This window comes from Metarhizium album (genome assembly GCF_000804445.1).
Source record: "Metarhizium album ARSEF 1941 chromosome Unknown scaffold_12, whole genome shotgun sequence".
In the NCBI taxonomy this organism is placed as follows: domain Eukaryota; kingdom Fungi; phylum Ascomycota; class Sordariomycetes; order Hypocreales; family Clavicipitaceae; genus Metarhizium; species Metarhizium album.
In genome coordinates this window covers 754,715-771,355 of record NW_024467586.1, presented here as the reverse complement: position 1 = coordinate 771,355, position 16,641 = coordinate 754,715, and the positions used below count along the sequence as shown (strand labels likewise).

Genomic DNA, 16,641 nt, shown 5'->3' with positions numbered 1-16,641 from the left:
ATTCCCTCTTTTCTCTTTTTAATTTACTCTTTATTCTATCTTTTTCTTCTAGTTATTTACTGCAAAATATTATATAACTAGCAGTAAAAATATTACTTTAAGGCATTATATTATATATATAATAAGATTTAAAGTTAATATCTAGATACTTAATTTTGCCTCTACTATAGTACTTCCTAGGTAGTTCTAATTAAAATTAATTTAAAACTAGATTTATAGTAGTCTTAGTCTAGTTCTAATTTATTAAGATAAATAAAAGCTTAATAATATTCTTACTATATTCTATTTATATAAACAAAATAAAATTATATAAGTAACTTTAGGAAGAACTTTTAAGCTAGAGCTAATAAAGCATTATAAGCAACTTGCTTAAGCACACAAAAAAACTCTTAGTATAATCTAGCTAGGCTACTTATTTAGCTTATTCTACTACTATTAGTTAGTACCTTTTAAGAGGGCTTTTTTATTTCTAAAAAAATAAATAAGCTAGGTAGAGATACAAATATAAATTAATTATAAACTAATTTAAAACTAGCTTTTATATTTATACTAACTAGTTTTATTAAGCTTAATTAAACTTTAGCTACTTTTATAGTTAAATATTAATAATAAACTTTTATATAAAAAGCAATAAATAAATAAGTATATTTAACTAAGCTTTATAGTATAATTTAATAATAATATCTCTTTTAAGCTTAAATAAATATAGTTTAAGTAAGCTAAATTATTTTAACTTCTACCTTAAATATATACTATATTATATATAGTCTTTAACTTATTTTATAAGAATAATATATATAAATAGAATATTAAAAATAGCTATATATTAGTTTAGATATATTTCTATTTTCTATATTTATAATAAGAGAATATAAATAAGACTTAATTTAATTTACTATAATTACTAACTTTAAGTATATTTAATTTACTTTTAACTATAATACTCTCTCTAAATATAAAGTTATTAGCTTTACTAATTTACTTAATTAAGTAGAGTAGTTTAATAAGCTTTAATAATTTACCTTTTATAAGCTTTATAGCTAATAATACTATATAGCTTAAAGAGCAAGTAGAGTCTTCTTTAATAGAAGGTTCTATAAGTTATACTTATAGCCTAGAGAGATAGTAACTTATTTAGAAGAGATAAAAGCGCTAGCTACTATTAATTTCTTTGTCCTAAAAGTCTTATATTTGCCTTTAGAGGTTTTATAAAAGTAGATTGCCTTAAAGATTAAATTTTATATATAGCTTAAAATTATACTAAAACTAGTTTAGTTTTCTATTAATTTTATAAAGTAGTATAAGCATATTATATAAAGCTTATTAATTAGCTATATTATTATTAAAACTTAGTAAAATACTTTAGTTTAAAGTATTTTATATATAATATAAGTCTATAGAAATTCTAGATTTAATATACTAATAATTTCTTTATATATAAATTTTATAGCTATTTTATAAAGTAATAAAGTTAGCAAACTTATCTTAAATAAAAAGTATATATACTATATAAAGAGTAATTTAGTCTTTAATATTGCCTTTAATAAATAAAGTATACTTAGCTAATTTATAGAAGAAAGATATTTATTAGTTAGAAGTACTTATATAGAAGTAATACTACTAGCTTTTAATTTTAATGTTTTATTTACTAGAACTATATATATAGTATAAAGTAATTTAATCTTTTTATATAAGTAAGAACTAATTTCTATTTATATTATAATAGAAAACTAAACTAGTTTTAGTAAATATTAGTATTACTTATACTACTACTTATAAAGAAGTCTTAATACTATAATTTAATTTTATAAAGAATAGCTATATTTTAAGGCATTAAACTATAAATAAATACTACTTAAGTATACTTAGTATAGTTATAGTGAAGTAACTATAGTAAAACTAAATAATATAGTATAAGTATATATTAATATATATATATATTTAAATACTATATTTCTTAAGTTTCTTATATTTATCTAGGCACTATAGAAAATTTAGCTTAAGTACTTAAAAGTTAGTATAATACTATATATTACTTTCTCTTTAGTATTAAACTTTCTCTAGAAAAATAGTTTAATAAAAGTTATAAAGCTAATTTTATAAAATTAGTACTTATACTTTTTATTATATATAGTAGTAAAGATATTTATAACTAAATTTATAAATTACTAATATTTACTTTAAGTTCTTTTTAAGAAATTAAATTGCTTTAGAAAGAATTTAAATTTACTTTTACTTTATTTAAATACGCCTTTTTATATAATTCTACTAGTAAACCTTATAAATAGTATATAATAAATATTAAAGGTTATTATATTATTATAAATTCTAAAGAATTAATTAATTAGAATATCTATAGAAAAAGAAGTAGAATTAAATCTACTTAATAAGTTAATTTATAATTTATATATTTTGCTGCTATATTAATCTCTAGTAAGAAAGCTATATCTCTAGTATATATAAGCTTACTAGTTACTAATTATATTGCTAAAGAATTTTATTAATAAAGTAGTAAATTAATTTAATTAGTATCTCTTATATAAATAGTTTTAAAATCTCTTTATATAAAGGCTCTAAGCTTCTTATATATACTCTAGAAATACCTAAAAGCCTTTAAGCTAAAAGCTAGTATTATAATATTTAAAGGCTAATAGTATCTTTATTTTATTTATTAAGAAGCTTATTAACTTAAGATAAAATATCTCTATAAAATATACTATACTAAAGAGATTATTAAATAGTCTCTCTAAGACTTTTAAGCTATCTATATAGTCTTAGTATATTAAAGTAGAAAATAATTTAGAATTAATTTAAAATTAATTTTAAAATAATCTAGAAATAATTTAGAAATAATTTAGAAATAATATAGAACTAGTTTTAATATAAATCTAAAATAATTATAGTATAAAGTTTAATTTATATATTAAGGTAGGATGAATTTTTTCTATATAACTCTGCACTTTTAAAAAATCTAAAAATTAGAAAATCGGAAAATCGTAGTGGCAGCGTTTGCGGATGCAAGCTAATGTGCGACCGTACAGTGGCCCCACGGGCGCACTTGGGCCTCAAGAACTGGTTCGATTCGTTTGGGACTTGACTCATCTCGTCTCGTCTCATCTCGTCCCCCTGGCTCGACGGGAGTCGGCGGCGTGGCCAGCGAGCGCTTGACGCCACTCGGTAGCATGCACACGCCGAGCAGACGTGATACCATCTGCATGGTCCATGAGTCCATGAGTCCATGGACCGTGGGCGAGACCTCGGTCGTGAGTGGCCTCGTTGCACAGCACGCACCCAGGGCCGGAATGAATGCTCACGCTTCTCCATCCGGCGCAGCACCTCGCAGGGCTGAGCATGCGCTGCTGACCACTGCGCGACATGCATGATGCAGCGTGGGCATTATTAATGACGGCCCTGCTCCCGAGTGAGGGCAGTTGCAACTCGTGGACGACGCCGTCCTGTCTTTGGCGCGCGTGATTCATTGGCCTCTGTCGCCGCCATCTCAAGACTGCCGCTGCTTGCTTGATACGGGGGGAACAAGGCTGCCACGATGGACTCTTGACCGGCGACGCAGAGAATGGAAGTCACCAAACACGGCCGAGCCATGGTGGCCAGCCCAACAGGGCCAGAAAAGACCATCATCTCACAAGACGACGGCTCACGACATGGCCAGATGCGACGGCCACGGCCACGGCATTCGGACCCTACCAAATACGAAATCCTCTGCGCTCGGTCACTGCTCCTGTGGCTCATTGCCAGCGGCGGAACTGGCCTGACCATGTAAGTTGTCCCTTCACACGACGAGCATGGGCAGAGCTCTCCGTCCGGTCAACCTCGTGTAACTGACACAGGCTCGTCTGCGAAGCGGCATCATCCTAGTCATCACCTGGGCCGCCCAGCCCAAGGCCATGAGGTCAACGCAATCGCACAACTTCATTTCCATCAACCCCGCCGATGCCGCGGGCCCCTCTCCCGAAACCTATCTCAACGACCACGCAAAATCCGTCATCCCCGTGCCCGTCCACTCGCACAACGACTACTGGCGGCCCCGTCCGCTGTACTCGGCTCTGGCCGCCGGTTGCATGAGCGTCGAGGCAGATGTGTGGCTGAGCCCGGACGGCAACGACCTCTACGTCGGGCATCAACCCTCGGCGCTGTCGCCAGACCGGACCCTGCAAACCCTTTACCTCGATCCCATCAAGCAAATCCTCGACGGGCTGAACCCGGGCAACGGTTCGCATCTCGATGGCGGCCCCAACGGCATGTTCCAGACGTCACCCGACACCACCCTGGTCCTTCTCATCGACGTCAAGGGAAACGCGACGCACATCTGGCCACTGGTTGACCAGCAGCTCCAGCCCCTTCGCAAGAGCGGCTACCTTTCAACCCTCGAATACGGCAACAGCACATCCGACCCGGCATCGCAGCCCGTCTTCAAGCAGGGTCCCATCACGATTGTCGCCTCCGGCAACATCGGCAAGTCCAACGTCACGGGCGTCGGCTGCGACGCCTTGAAACGGTACGGGGACACCTTCCTCGACGCACCCATCGACGCCCTCGCCGACGAGTCCAACTACGGCAAGCTTGCCGACTGCCGCGTCGACTCCCTCCTCGGCCGGCCGCTTGCCAAGTTCTACATGGCGTCGGCACCATTGATGCACACCGTTAGGCCAGCCACCAGCGGTGGTCTCTCGAGTGGCCGAAAAGACGACATCCGAGCTGCCCTGCAAGCCGCGGCAGCGAGGAACCTCACGTCCAGGTACTGGTCTCTGCCGTCGTGGCCCATTTCGCGCCGCGACCATATCTGGCAGTTCCTGGTCGACGAGGGCATCGGCTTGCTGAACGCCGACGACATTGAGAGCGCCGCGAGACTCGAGTGGAACCGGGCCTACAAGGCCGAGCTCGTCTGGATTGGCCTTTCGTCGGCGTACATTTTCTTCGCCTCGCTGTTGTTTGCCTACTTGTACGACAGATCTAGCAAGTCGGACACGGTCAGGTTGGCACTGGAAGAGCCGGCATAGCATGCTGGGTGCTGGGTCTTGTGTTTGGAAGACGCGCGGGGTGTCGTTGTTGCGCATTGTCACGAGACTTGTCCAGAAAATAGATGGGCTGCTTGATAGACGAGGCCGATTGGCCTGGATGTGTATATATGTGATTTTTGGCTAGAAACAGACGCGACCTATGACTGATGGACAGCAGTGTACGCTCTTGTCGCAGGATAGCTTGGTCGTGACGGCTGCTGATGGCCTGGTTCCGGTCGGGACACGTGGGACAGACTAGCAACTCGGAGGCAGACTTTGGACACTGGCGGCCGTCAATGGGCCGAGCACGAGCAGCAGCGACGATTCGATTCGATTCGATTCGTGTCGTGTCGTGTCCGCGTCGGCGACGGGCCCTACCTTGCTCGTGTCAAAAACAGCTTCTTCCCCGCTCGTGCTCGTGGCTGCCTCGGGCTGTTAAGGAGGAAAGTGGGACGAGTCATATGACCTAGGGAAATGAGGGGCATAATTACGGGGTGGACTTAATCATAAAACTTAGAGAAGACAAGCATCAATACACCTAATGCCCACCAACTAGCATTACAGGGCGCCGCGGCACGCGCCCGGCCTCTGGGCCAACAACTGCAACGGCCAATACCCCGCGCAGTGCGACAGCGGCCGCGTCTACACCGACATTGGCAGCATGCTCGACGGCAGCGGCGCCGGCGACACGCTGGCGCACATGAGGCAGCACTGGAAGGACCACAAGGGCGACGACGAGAGCCTCCGGAAGCGCGAATGGGCACGCACGACACCTGCATCAGCACGCTCGACCCCGAGTGCTTCGACGCCTACACGTGCCGACGCGTACTGTTCCGGGACGAATATTGAAAAACAGAAGCGAACGTCTTTCGTTTGGACAGGCCTCTTGGCCGGTATCGGCTCTTAACGATGCTTTTGTGCTGGTTGGACACGCTCGGCGAGCCTGTCCTGCCCCCTGGCGGCGTTTGTCGTTAGCTGACAGCGTTGTGGCAGCTGTAGCATCATGTGGTTCCCTTGCTTGGGAAATGCCCCATCATTTTAGGACATGGAATTTCCCGACTCTGAGGTGTCCTTGATGGAGAAGATGAAGAAAAAAATTAGATCATCAGTAACCATAGCACATGAGATTAAAAAAAGATGAGATCGTGTGCTCCGGTACAGGGAATCGAACCCTGGGCTGCTCGGCAACTCTGACGAATGAGAGCGAGCGATGTTAGCCACTACACCATACCGGATAAGGCGGACATGGCTAAAACAAGCGCACAAAGTATATATCAAGTGGCAGTTTGTAGCCAAGCTCGGTGGAGGCGTGACAATGTCTTGCCCACGTCACACAGGGTGCCGGCTGTGACTCAATTGACACAGCGTATGATCCGACTCATCCGCGTTGAGGCGTTGTAGTTGCAATTTACAACACGCACTCGATCACCCGGCCAGGCGTGTCTGGTCCCGCCTTTGATCTCTCTTCGTGTTGCGCCGCAACGGCCTCAGGCATCCCGCCAACATGACAAACACGGGCTTCATCCGTCCGCCGCCAGAACACCTCGTCCAGGACGACTTGACCCTGCGAAGATGGCAGCTCTCCGACGCGCGGCCTCTCTACGCAGCGGCGAGCAACTCGGCCGCCGAGCTGGCTCGGTGGATGCCGTGGGCTGCCGACGGATATACGCTCGCAAAGGCCCGGCAGTTCCTCGACTCTACGACCCGAGCATGGCAGAAGGGCGAGGCGTACGACTTTGCCGTCATCGTCGACGGCCGCATCAGCGGCTCGTTTGGGCTCATGGCACCGGCTACCAAGGCGCCCGGCACCCTCGAGATTGGCTACTGGCTCGCCGACGAAGCCACCGGCCGCGGATTCGCGACTCGCGCCGCGTCGCTTCTGGCCACCACGGCCTTTGACATGGGCGCCGGCCATGTTCAAATCAGGCACCATCAGCTCAACCATCGAAGCGCCGCAATTCCCCGCCGTCTGGGCTTCAGGTCTCTGGGTCTTCAGAGTCTCGCTGCCGGCGAGCGTGGCGGAGAGGGCGTGTCTTGGTTGTGGCAAAAGGATGTCGACGACGAGCCAAGAGCCTGCGTCGACACCATTTGAAGCTTTGTTAACTAGTGTTGCTTGCTTTGGGATTCCTCTGTCTGGCCGTGGCGCTCTGCCCGAGCGTAAACGCCAGGCGAGAAGCCCGCTGGGGTATCTTTCTGCTCACTCTACTAGAACTTGCTTCATTAGGGTATGCGTAAAGAGCCCAGCCACAAGTATCAGTACACCTTGCACGTGGTACAGCCAGTCGACGAGCACGGTCTAAACTTTGACTTGGCGCTTAGTATACAAGCAGGACGATTCAGGCCTGCGACGAGTACCAGGTCATGGCCTTGGACGGCGAGGAAGTTGGCGACCGAGAAATGGTGTGTCCTCGAGCCCTCAGGCAGTCGAACTAGACCTACTGAGTCCCTAGGCTTCTTTGAAGAAAGACAGCGTTGACCTTGTGATCAATGCTGGCTCCAGCCCAGATACTGAGGGTGTAAAGAGTAAGGCCAAAACAGCCGGCGTAAAATATACCCGTACAAGGCGGCGAAATGAAACGTGTTGTAACAGCAATTCAAGATTCGACCATGAAAACACGACACCGAGGCCATCTGTTCTTTGTTCTTGGCCCTAGCTCGGTCAGCGTCCCAGTGATGGATGGTTGGCTTGCTTGGCCCTCCCCAGTCATCTTTCGAATCCAAGTGGCCTTGTCAACAGCGTGGCGGTGCTACACAAGTGTCCTCTTGCCGGAAAACTCCGTTCCGGGGCTCCAATCCAATGCCTGCCGAAACAGGGCCGCGGGCCTCCCTTTTTTTGGACCGTGTTGTTTCCTGGGTTATCACCTGTCTTGCGTCAGCCATCAAGCCGTGGCGGCCGGACAACAGGGCCGGACAAGCTGGCTGGCATACGGATCTGGGTGACACAAGGGCTGTGATGACAAGACCTAGGGCAGAAGGCTGCTGGATGAATGCAAGCCTCTGACCACGAGGATCTTTTGGAAAACCAAGTCTCTACTTGCTTCCCGGGGCCTAGCTGGCATCGACCCGATGTCCATCTGCCATTGGCTCCCCAACTGTCGGCACTGGGTGTCTACGGTCTTGGCTTCGGCTTCGGTGACGTCTAAATTCCACACCGCTTGGACGGACCTCTTTGCCCTTCCGAGTCCTCTGCAGACCAACAGCAGGGGTTGGCCAAGTCCTTTTGATGAATGGGACGTCTTTGCCTCGAGGCATTGATTTTTTTTTTGATGGTTTTTCTAATCCGAGAGTTTAGGCGCATAAACATGCTCTTGTGCAGCCGGACCAAGACCTGAGACGCCGAGCGTCATGCATTTATATTAAAATCAGGCGAGAAGAAGAAAAGTCGCGCCCAGCGCTCCACTCCACGGTCTTCCTGCCGCATGGCTCGACTTCTCGCGGAATGTCGGGCGCCCGGATTCCGGCATTGGAGAGCGAGCCTGCTGCCCGGCGCGAAGCATATATAACCCAACCACGCAGGAAGCCTGCTTGGGAGGGCGTTCCTTCTACTCATCCGACTAAACTTGCTTAATTAATATATGAAAAGAGCCTATAGCAGCAGGTAATCCTTGTACACGGCACAGCCATGCTGCTCAAGAGCCTTGCGCTGCTCCTTGGGGCTGCTGCTGCCATCCAGGCACAAAAATGTATGTATTACAATTCGAATCTTGCACACTGTGGCCTTGGCATCAGAGGGCCAGGTCCTAGTGTCTTGGTCCAACACTCGGGCCATGATGGAGTGCTGATCTGGGGCTTTAGGTCCTTCACCAGGAGAAATTGAAGCAAGCGGCAAATCGCTAATTAACGTCGTCGACTTTCGTTGGGTCATCCGCGGGGAGATCGGCCGCGCTACCCTCCATCCGACTGGGCAACGTTTCGATCAGTTCCAGACCAGATTCGAGGAGCTGGTGAAAGTCGTCCGCAAATCATCCTTCATTGTAGTGCTATTAGATGGCCCTGTTGGCTCCTTGAAAGAAATGGCGATGGCCGCAGCGCTCCGCGCCGTGGTCATCAAAAGCACGGCTACAAGGCGAGACGAGTCCCCAGAGTTGGACGGTCTCGCTGTCGAGGTCGTCTACGAACATCGACCAGTGCTTTTTTTGACGAAACCAGAGCTTCCAGATGTAAAACTCTCAAATCTGATATGGGACATGAGAGACCGAGCATCAAAGCTGAAGACGCGCCAGAGTGAGTGAACAAGTTAATCCCAGAAGAGTAAAGACGGTCACTAATCAAGCACCACTAGATGCTATCTATGTAAAGTCTGCTCCTGAAGCTGGCATACACAATTTTAAAATTAGGGAGCGCGCTGAATTGGGCAACAGGATGATTGCCATCGGTGACTGGTCACTTAATTCCGGTGAAAGCCCGGTACAGCTTGCTAGATTTGTCACCAACGAGAGATTTATCGTGGTTGTTTTCGACACGAACGCACCTGAAGTCGTGACACGCCTTCGATCCAGGGGCATTAAAGTATACGAAATCAAAACAACAGACGAAGTCGACGATGAGCTCGTTGTTAAAATTCAACAAATCCTTCTGCTTTCCGGCGCAGAATATCGCGTCTTGATTCTTTGTGGGAGCCAGGCAAGTGAGGAGGTTGCAGGGCCTCTGCTCGCCATGCTGTGGATAGTTTACTCCAAAGGGATCGACCCGTCTCGGAAGATCACAACGGAGGAGCTGGCTCGATTTTTCGTTACTCGACTACCGACGAAATACGCAAAACAACAATTGGGCAGGTTCCTAAAGCGCGTCAAGGAGATGTACAGCACGGGAACGGGAGCTAGCGGTAACCGGCCTCGACCGCACCCGACACCTCAAAACAACTCAGGAAACCCCTCGGGCACTGTTGAGAAACTAAAAGCCAAGTTTGACGTCAAGGACCTGCCGGAAGCTGCAGAGCTTGACGTTACCATCACGGGAGAGGGCGCGTATGACGGCATGAGCCATGGCGACTACGACTACATCGTCTATTTCGCACCATCCCAACACGCTCTGGTCGCCAAAGATGGGGAAATGGGGCTCAAGCACGTTTACCTTGAGCTTCAGTCGCCTCTCGAATATTGGACAGCAAACGCCATTCAAACCATCGGACACGTCCTTGGAGCGGGTAAGCGCGTGCTTGTCATGGCCAAAAAAAATGACGAGGCTCGACTGCTTGCCTTTATGCTGGCAGATGTATTCTTGAGCATAGAGAGCCCACCCAGACAACTTGGACTCGAGGACGCTACCGGCGTCGGGGACTCGTTGGGAATACTGGACAGGTTTCACCAACTTACCAGTGGGCCGAACTCTTTCGAAAAACGTGCCCAAGAGGTTGGGCTTTCTGACCTTAAGCCCATAAGCGTCGATGAATTCGGCTTCCTCACGAGGCTCATCTCTGCCACTCCTCGTGACCATACTAACCGCCAGGGTGTCAGATTCCTCAAAGAGAACGGATTCTTTGTTGTCCAGCTAGGACCCTTGGCTTGGCCAGTTTGTGCCGGCCCCGGCCCCGGCCACGGCCACGGCGGCGACGAAATGGCCGACCTTGGGCTCGCATTTGCCGACTTTGAGCTCGAACTGCCCCTAGAGGACAAGCAACGGGAGCTTCTTCGAAACGTTGTGGCGAGACTCAACCCCGCTACCGACGACGACAAAGTCCAAGGCGTAGCAGTGCTTTCAAATGGTGACGACCAACAACTAGCGGCTTTTAAAGTCCTAGTCATCGCCCAGCACCGCATGCAGTGCTGCAACAAAGTCGTTACAGACGACGAGGCCGAGCAATGGGGCATGACGGACGAATATTTGCCGTTGCTGTACGATTTGCAAAGCGATTTCCGGTGGCGCATGAATCAAGCTGCACGAAACGCTGCCAAGTCAGTTTTTGTCACTTGAAAACTAGTAAATAATACAAGAGTTGTTGAAAATTCCTCCAAAACTGTTGCGATGTCGATGACTTGAGCCGCGTTGTGCGGCGGCCTTGGTGCGTCGGCGTCGGCCCACGACACTACATATGAATGTCGTGACCGCGGGTCACAGCTACATGGCAGCTTTCTTTTCCTGACACGGACAGACTTGTTGAATATGTCCATTTACCTGTAGCATAATACCTGTGTGAGCGACCCTATGCAATATTTATTGTCTACTATATAATTTATATATATATATATATCTATGTATATATATGTATATATATGTATACCGTAGGCGGGAGATTCATCGTTATGGGCAGGGCCGTGCAGCTCAGGCCCAAGGGACAATATTTGTTCTTGTAACAATCATCCCAAATCGCATCAACGCAAACAGCGACCAGATCACTCCCCTTGGTATGCCGACTCCAACTGTCCTTCAGGGCCTCGCCAACGGCTTCGGTGCATTGTTCTATGTTTTCCTCGCACCGCTTCGAAACACTCCCATAACGCTCGCGGCAAATAGTCTCCAAGGCCGGGTCGAGTCCTTTCGAGTGATCCCCGGCCGGCATAGCCAGAGCCAGTCCAGCAAAGGCAGCAACAGGACCAAGGTACCTCGTTTTGCCAGGTTGCCGTGTTTTAAGATGCAAGTGAGTTGATGTTACCTCGGCCCGGCGACGCGCGGTCCGTGATCCAAACGGTGGACGGAATCCAAGGGGCCCGTGTCCGCGTCACGTGCCCGCGCCCGCGCCGGCGTTCGGCCGCGTACACTTTTTGAGCCGAGGGTCCGTCGGGGTTTCCGTCCAAGGCCAGTTTGGAAAACCCTCGCATGCCGTGTCCGCAGAATGGCGGCAACGGAACGCCGGGGCCATGAAGCTCTTGGCTGCGGCGCAATAATCCGCCCGACCCGGTGGAGGAATCGCAGCTTATAACCACGACGCACGCCCTTGTCGTCGCCGAGATGCCTGACCGGCTGCGATACACGACGGCGCTGCGTCTCCCAGTCTCGCAGTCTCGCAGTCTCGCAGTCTCGTAGTCTGCCAGGAGTCGGCTCACGAGGACAGGCAGGCTCCGACACCGCGGCCATGGATCTCGAGCTCGCCAGCCCCTTCACCCTCCCCTGCGGACTCACCATGCCCAACCGGCTGGCAAAGGCGGCCATGGCAGAGGGATGGGGCGACAAGGACAAGCTTCCCCAAAAGGGGCTCGTCGAGGCGTACGGCTCATGGGCCGACGGCGCCTGGGGCCTCGTCATGACTGGCAACGTGCAGGTCGACGAGGCCTACCTCGGCACGCCCGACGACAACGCCGTCAACGCCGGCATCCCGCGAGACCAGCTGCTCGCCTCGTGGCGCGAATGGGCCGCCTCCTGCAGCAGGAGCGGCACGCCCACCATTGTCCAGCTGAACCATCCCGGCCGCCAGTCGATGCCCGGCGCCGGCTCCCACGGCTTCCTCGGCAAGACCATGGCGCCCAGCGTCGTGCCCGTGAGGCTCGGCGACGGGCTCGTCGCCCGCCTCTTGAGCGCCCTCGTCTTCGGCAGCCCGAGGGAGATGGACGCCCACGACATCCGACACGTCGTGGCCCGCTTCGTCGAGGGCGCCAGGCTCGCGCACGACGCCGGGTTCGCCGGCATCCAGATCCACGCCGCCCACGGCTACCTGCTGGCGCAGTTCCTCAGCCCGAGGACCAACAGGAGGACCGACGCGTACGGCGGCTCGCCCCGGAACCGCGCCCGCATCGTGCTCGACATCCTCGAGGCCGTGAGGGGCGCCGTGCCCCGCGACTTCTGCGTCGGCATCAAGCTCAACAGCGTCGACCACCAGAGCCGGGTGGAGCTCGACGAGTGCGTCGAGCAGCTCGAGGCCATTGCCGCCGCTGGCGTTGACTTTCTCGAGATCAGCGGCGGCACCTACGAGAACCCCGAGGTGAGTCTTCTTGTCCCGCGACCCGCGACCCGCGACCCTCCTCGTCGCTCATCAGCAATCCCCGCGGTTAGATGATGTCGGGCAAAGTCGACCCGGGTCCCCTCGTGTCGGAGCGGACTGCGGCCCGCGAGGCCTTCTTCATCGAATTCGCCCACGCCATCCGCGACAGGTTCAAGGGCGTGCCCCTGATGCTGACGGGCGGTTTCCGCTCGCGCCGGGGCATGGAGGCCGCCATCAGGGACGGCGCCTGCGATCTCGTCGGCATCGGTCGGCCGGCCGTCCTCGACCCCCAGCTCCCCAAGAACACCATTTTCAACAAGGACGTCAACGACGACGAAGCCAGGCTGTACGCCAAGAGGGTTGCACCGTCGTGGCTCAACAGCTTGCTTGGCATCAAGTCCATCGCTGGCAGTGCTGAGATTGTGAGTACTCACACGCCTGGACCTGTCCGTATACGTTGTCTACCGCGAGACTGACACGAGCAACTGCCTCGTAGCTTTGGTACGTGCAGCAGATTCACAAGATGCTGTCGCGGCCGTGATTCATCGTCGGCGGAGCCAATGTTGCTTGATTGCCGAGCGACATCACAAACTGCGTCGACTTATTACAAGAGGCGCAATTCGGAATAAAAACGTCGTGGGCTTTGGGTATTGGTGTCATGTCGCTTTTGAGATTGGCTGGTTTGCCGGCGCCGAGATTCCCTCGAGCACGCAATGGAGTCGTAGTAACAGGCGTCCCCTTCATGTTATCAAGCACCGCCTTAGCGGTTACATGGCAATAATATTTATTGTGTGCCGTCTGGTGTTGTGCGCAGTCTATCCTCGTTGGCTAGCTGCCTGAACGCTTCTCTGATTCAGACTCGCTCAATCCGGCATCCCGTCCATTCCTCGGCCATTGCCAACCGGCACGACATGACGCAACTGCGTGACATTCAGGACGCCGATGACCTCGGCTACCGCTACTATAATGTCATGGGACTGAGCGCAGCCGACTCTCTCAACAATGCCGATACCCACGCTTTGTTCGCAAACGACGTCTACGCCGGCTGCCATGGGAGTGTTGCGACATCCGCTGCCGAGGCCGTTGCCATTGGGAGCCGCTGAGAGAAGTGGGTGGTTTGGCCAGCTTCATTCTGATTCATGTACATGTTTTTGATATGAGCACATAAGCAAGATGTCTGTCCCAAAATCATCGAGAGATACTCGAGCCCTGTACATCACCCCCACCCAGTCCTTGCAAGTGTCCGTTCCCCTGTCGTAGCATGACGGCCTTCTGGAGGGCGGCCCGAGGTGGGAACTTGGAATTGAAGACGTCGTCCATTTCCTCGAGGGTTCGGCCACGGGTCTCGACGCCAAAGATGAACCATACGGCGCCGTAGATAAGATTCAGGCCGACAAAGATGAGGTAGTATCTCCAGTCGATGGATTCCAGCGCAATAGCTGTAACATATGTATTGTACAAGTTGGCGCAGTTGGAGAGGATGACATGGATTCCCATTCCCTTCGCACGAGTAGGCGTGGCCAGAACTTCGGCGCAGTAGGTGGCAGTAAGCGGGGTGTAGACGAACGAATAGGCGCATCCGAAAAGGAAGATGAAAGCAACACCGCCATTGGAGAGGGCCGAGCTGACAACCGTGGTTTTGTTCTCAAAGTGGCTGGAAAAGCCAGTCACGCCGCCAAAGAGTCCTGCCAGGACAATGCTGCCAACCCACAGCTTGGTTCGCCTACCGATGCCATCATTCGTCGCCGATCCAGCGACAGCGCCGGCACAAGAGACAATTGAGTTCATAAAGGTCAGGAGCAGTCGCTTCTCCGTCGTCTGGATGCCCACCAGCTTGTACATGGACGGCAGATAGTAGGTCAAAACCGAGTTTCCCGCCATCTGAGCAAAGATGGACATGCACGCCATCATGGCGAACCGCCAACGGGCATTGTGCGTGTCGACAAGAGCCCAGTAGTTCCACACGCTGGAAGCCTTCTGCAACTCGATGTTTTGCTCGAACTCTCGAATCTCGAGTTTGACCATGGGGTGTTGCATGTCGCCACCCCCGTGATACTTGGCCAAGATGGAAGCGGCTGTCTCTTTCCTGCCCTTCATGGTGAGCCACCGGGGAGATTCGGGGACGAAACACGCGCCGACCAAGATGAAGATGGGCGGGATTAGCTGCAGGCTCAGAGGCAACCGAAAAGCAAGCTCGCTGTCGTTCTTGGCCGAGGCGTATGCTACGCCGGTAGCCAGGATGGATCCGGTATAGAAGACTTATGAGGCTGTCAGCTACAGGTCTGATGTGATCGGCATTTGCATGGGGTCGTTCACACAGGTATTGTAATATCCGACGACACGGGCGCGCCACTGGGGAGGAGCAAGCTCAAGGGCGTAGGTAGGAGCCGACGACGTTCCAATGGAAACGCCAAATCCAAGGACAAATCGGCCACCGAGAAGGTAGGAATCGCTCTGGGCAGCAGTCTGGACGGCAGCTCCAATCATAATCAGAATGGATCCAGTCATCATGCCAACTCGACGGCCAAAGTGATCGCAGATTGGACCCGTGAATAGCGATCCGATCATGTTGCCAATGGTGTAGATCATGAAGATTCTGGTTTGGGGCCAACTCAGCATCGTGCAGCAAAAGCCAAGAGTGGGAATACGAACATGCCAGTGCTAGACCCAAGTTCGGTGTGATGAAAATAGGCCTTGTACTGATCCATGGCATTGATGGAACTGAAGATGGACTGGAAGACCCGTCAAGAGATGAGCCAAACGGCATGAATTAGATTCATCAGACTCGAACATACGCCATCGAAACCAGAAGCAGTGGCGTTGAGTGCGGCCACCAACAAGATCATGTAGAGCTGCAAGCTGGTCTTGGACCAAGGATCCAGGGGCGCAGCCGTGACGGTCTCATATAAGTGTGCGTCACCCTGAATCTGGGTGATCTCACCGCCGTCACCTTTGTTCAGGGCAGGATCGACAACTGCGTCGGCGTGGATCGAGCCTCGGTCGGACATGGCTATGGGCCGTGAGCTTGTTCTTTCCAAACCCGTTTTGCGCGACATCGTGGTTGCTGGATTGGCGGTACACGGATGAGAGGCTTTGGCAACGACTCCAAAGCCGACATTGGAAACGGTGGCTTATCTATCTCCTGGACGGGCTCCGGTTTCACCGCCGCTAGACTTCCTTGCCCATTCCGTTTTTGTCTGGCTTCCTTGCATCCGGCGGGTTGGAGTAGCAGCCGGCAATTGGTCGTTCCATACGGAATATGCATGGAGACGCTTCTGCCAGCTTGACCCCCAAGGTGGAGGAGGGCGTCGAGTCGCTTCAATGCTGGGACGCGCTACTCCGTAGTCTCGGCGAGTGGGTGGGTGGGTGGTAGCGAAGCAGGGCTGTGACTGTGAGCAGCACCCGGTCAAAAATTCCATGACAGCAGACGAAGAGCAAGGTGGAAGCAAGCGAAGTTGTTGACTAGGCTCACATGGAATCTCTGCGTCGTTGGGCCGGTGTCTGATGGATCTACGCCTGCCGCCCCTGCCGACGTTCGGGATCGCTTGATTGCTCCTTCCGCGTGCTTGGTCCTGGGAATATGACCCCCACGTTGCAATGGCACGTTTTGTCTGCGGCGTCCCCCACGCTTGGCTCCCGTCCAGACTCCAGACGTGAAACACCAAAACACTTCGACAATCGAATTCTAGCCGTAATCAGACGGCGGCTCCTGGTACAAAGATTTCGACGCACGCGACGTGTCGTGGCGTCGTACTTTGGCCGGTTTGT

At 50.2% G+C, this 16,641-nt stretch overlaps 5 protein-coding genes across 5 annotated transcripts; 4 read left to right on the top strand and 1 right to left on the bottom strand.

Annotated features, from left to right (window-relative positions):
* Positions 1-3,601: 3,601 nt before the first annotated feature.
* Positions 3,602-5,925, top strand: MAM_05232 (PLC-like phosphodiesterase, TIM beta/alpha-barrel domain protein; the record flags this gene model as incomplete). The annotated part of the gene is made up of 4 exons (XM_040824030.1): positions 3,602-3,777; positions 3,863-4,960; positions 5,273-5,465; positions 5,575-5,925. 4 exons carry the CDS (start codon positions 3,602-3,604, stop codon positions 5,923-5,925), a joined length of 1,818 nt encoding a protein of 605 aa, XP_040678189.1.
* A 597-nt stretch (positions 5,926-6,522) lies between these two features.
* On the top strand, positions 6,523-7,110 carry MAM_05231 (acetyltransferase; the record flags this gene model as incomplete). The annotated part of the gene is made up of 1 exon (XM_040824029.1): positions 6,523-7,110. One exon carries the CDS (start codon positions 6,523-6,525, stop codon positions 7,108-7,110), a length of 588 nt encoding a protein of 195 aa, XP_040678188.1.
* Positions 7,111-8,640: 1,530 nt separating this feature from the next.
* MAM_05230 (uncharacterized protein) lies at positions 8,641-10,931 on the top strand (the record flags this gene model as incomplete). Its single annotated transcript, XM_040824028.1, has 3 exons — positions 8,641-8,701; positions 8,814-9,242; positions 9,301-10,931. The coding sequence occupies 3 exons, from the start codon at positions 8,641-8,643 to the stop codon at positions 10,929-10,931; spliced, it is 2,121 nt and encodes a 706-aa protein (XP_040678187.1).
* A 1,099-nt stretch (positions 10,932-12,030) lies between these two features.
* Positions 12,031-13,976, top strand: MAM_05229 (Aldolase-type TIM barrel; the record flags this gene model as incomplete). Its single annotated transcript, XM_040824027.1, has 3 exons — positions 12,031-12,873; positions 12,945-13,295; positions 13,731-13,976. 3 exons carry the CDS (start codon positions 12,031-12,033, stop codon positions 13,974-13,976), a joined length of 1,440 nt encoding a protein of 479 aa, XP_040678186.1.
* Positions 13,977-14,061: 85 nt separating this feature from the next.
* MAM_05228 (hexose transport- protein) lies at positions 14,062-15,929 on the bottom strand (the record flags this gene model as incomplete). The annotated part of the gene is made up of 4 exons (XM_040824026.1): positions 14,062-15,131; positions 15,192-15,469; positions 15,526-15,605; positions 15,669-15,929. The coding sequence occupies 4 exons, from the start codon at positions 15,927-15,929 to the stop codon at positions 14,062-14,064; spliced, it is 1,689 nt and encodes a 562-aa protein (XP_040678185.1).
* Positions 15,930-16,641: the final 712 nt, after the last annotated feature.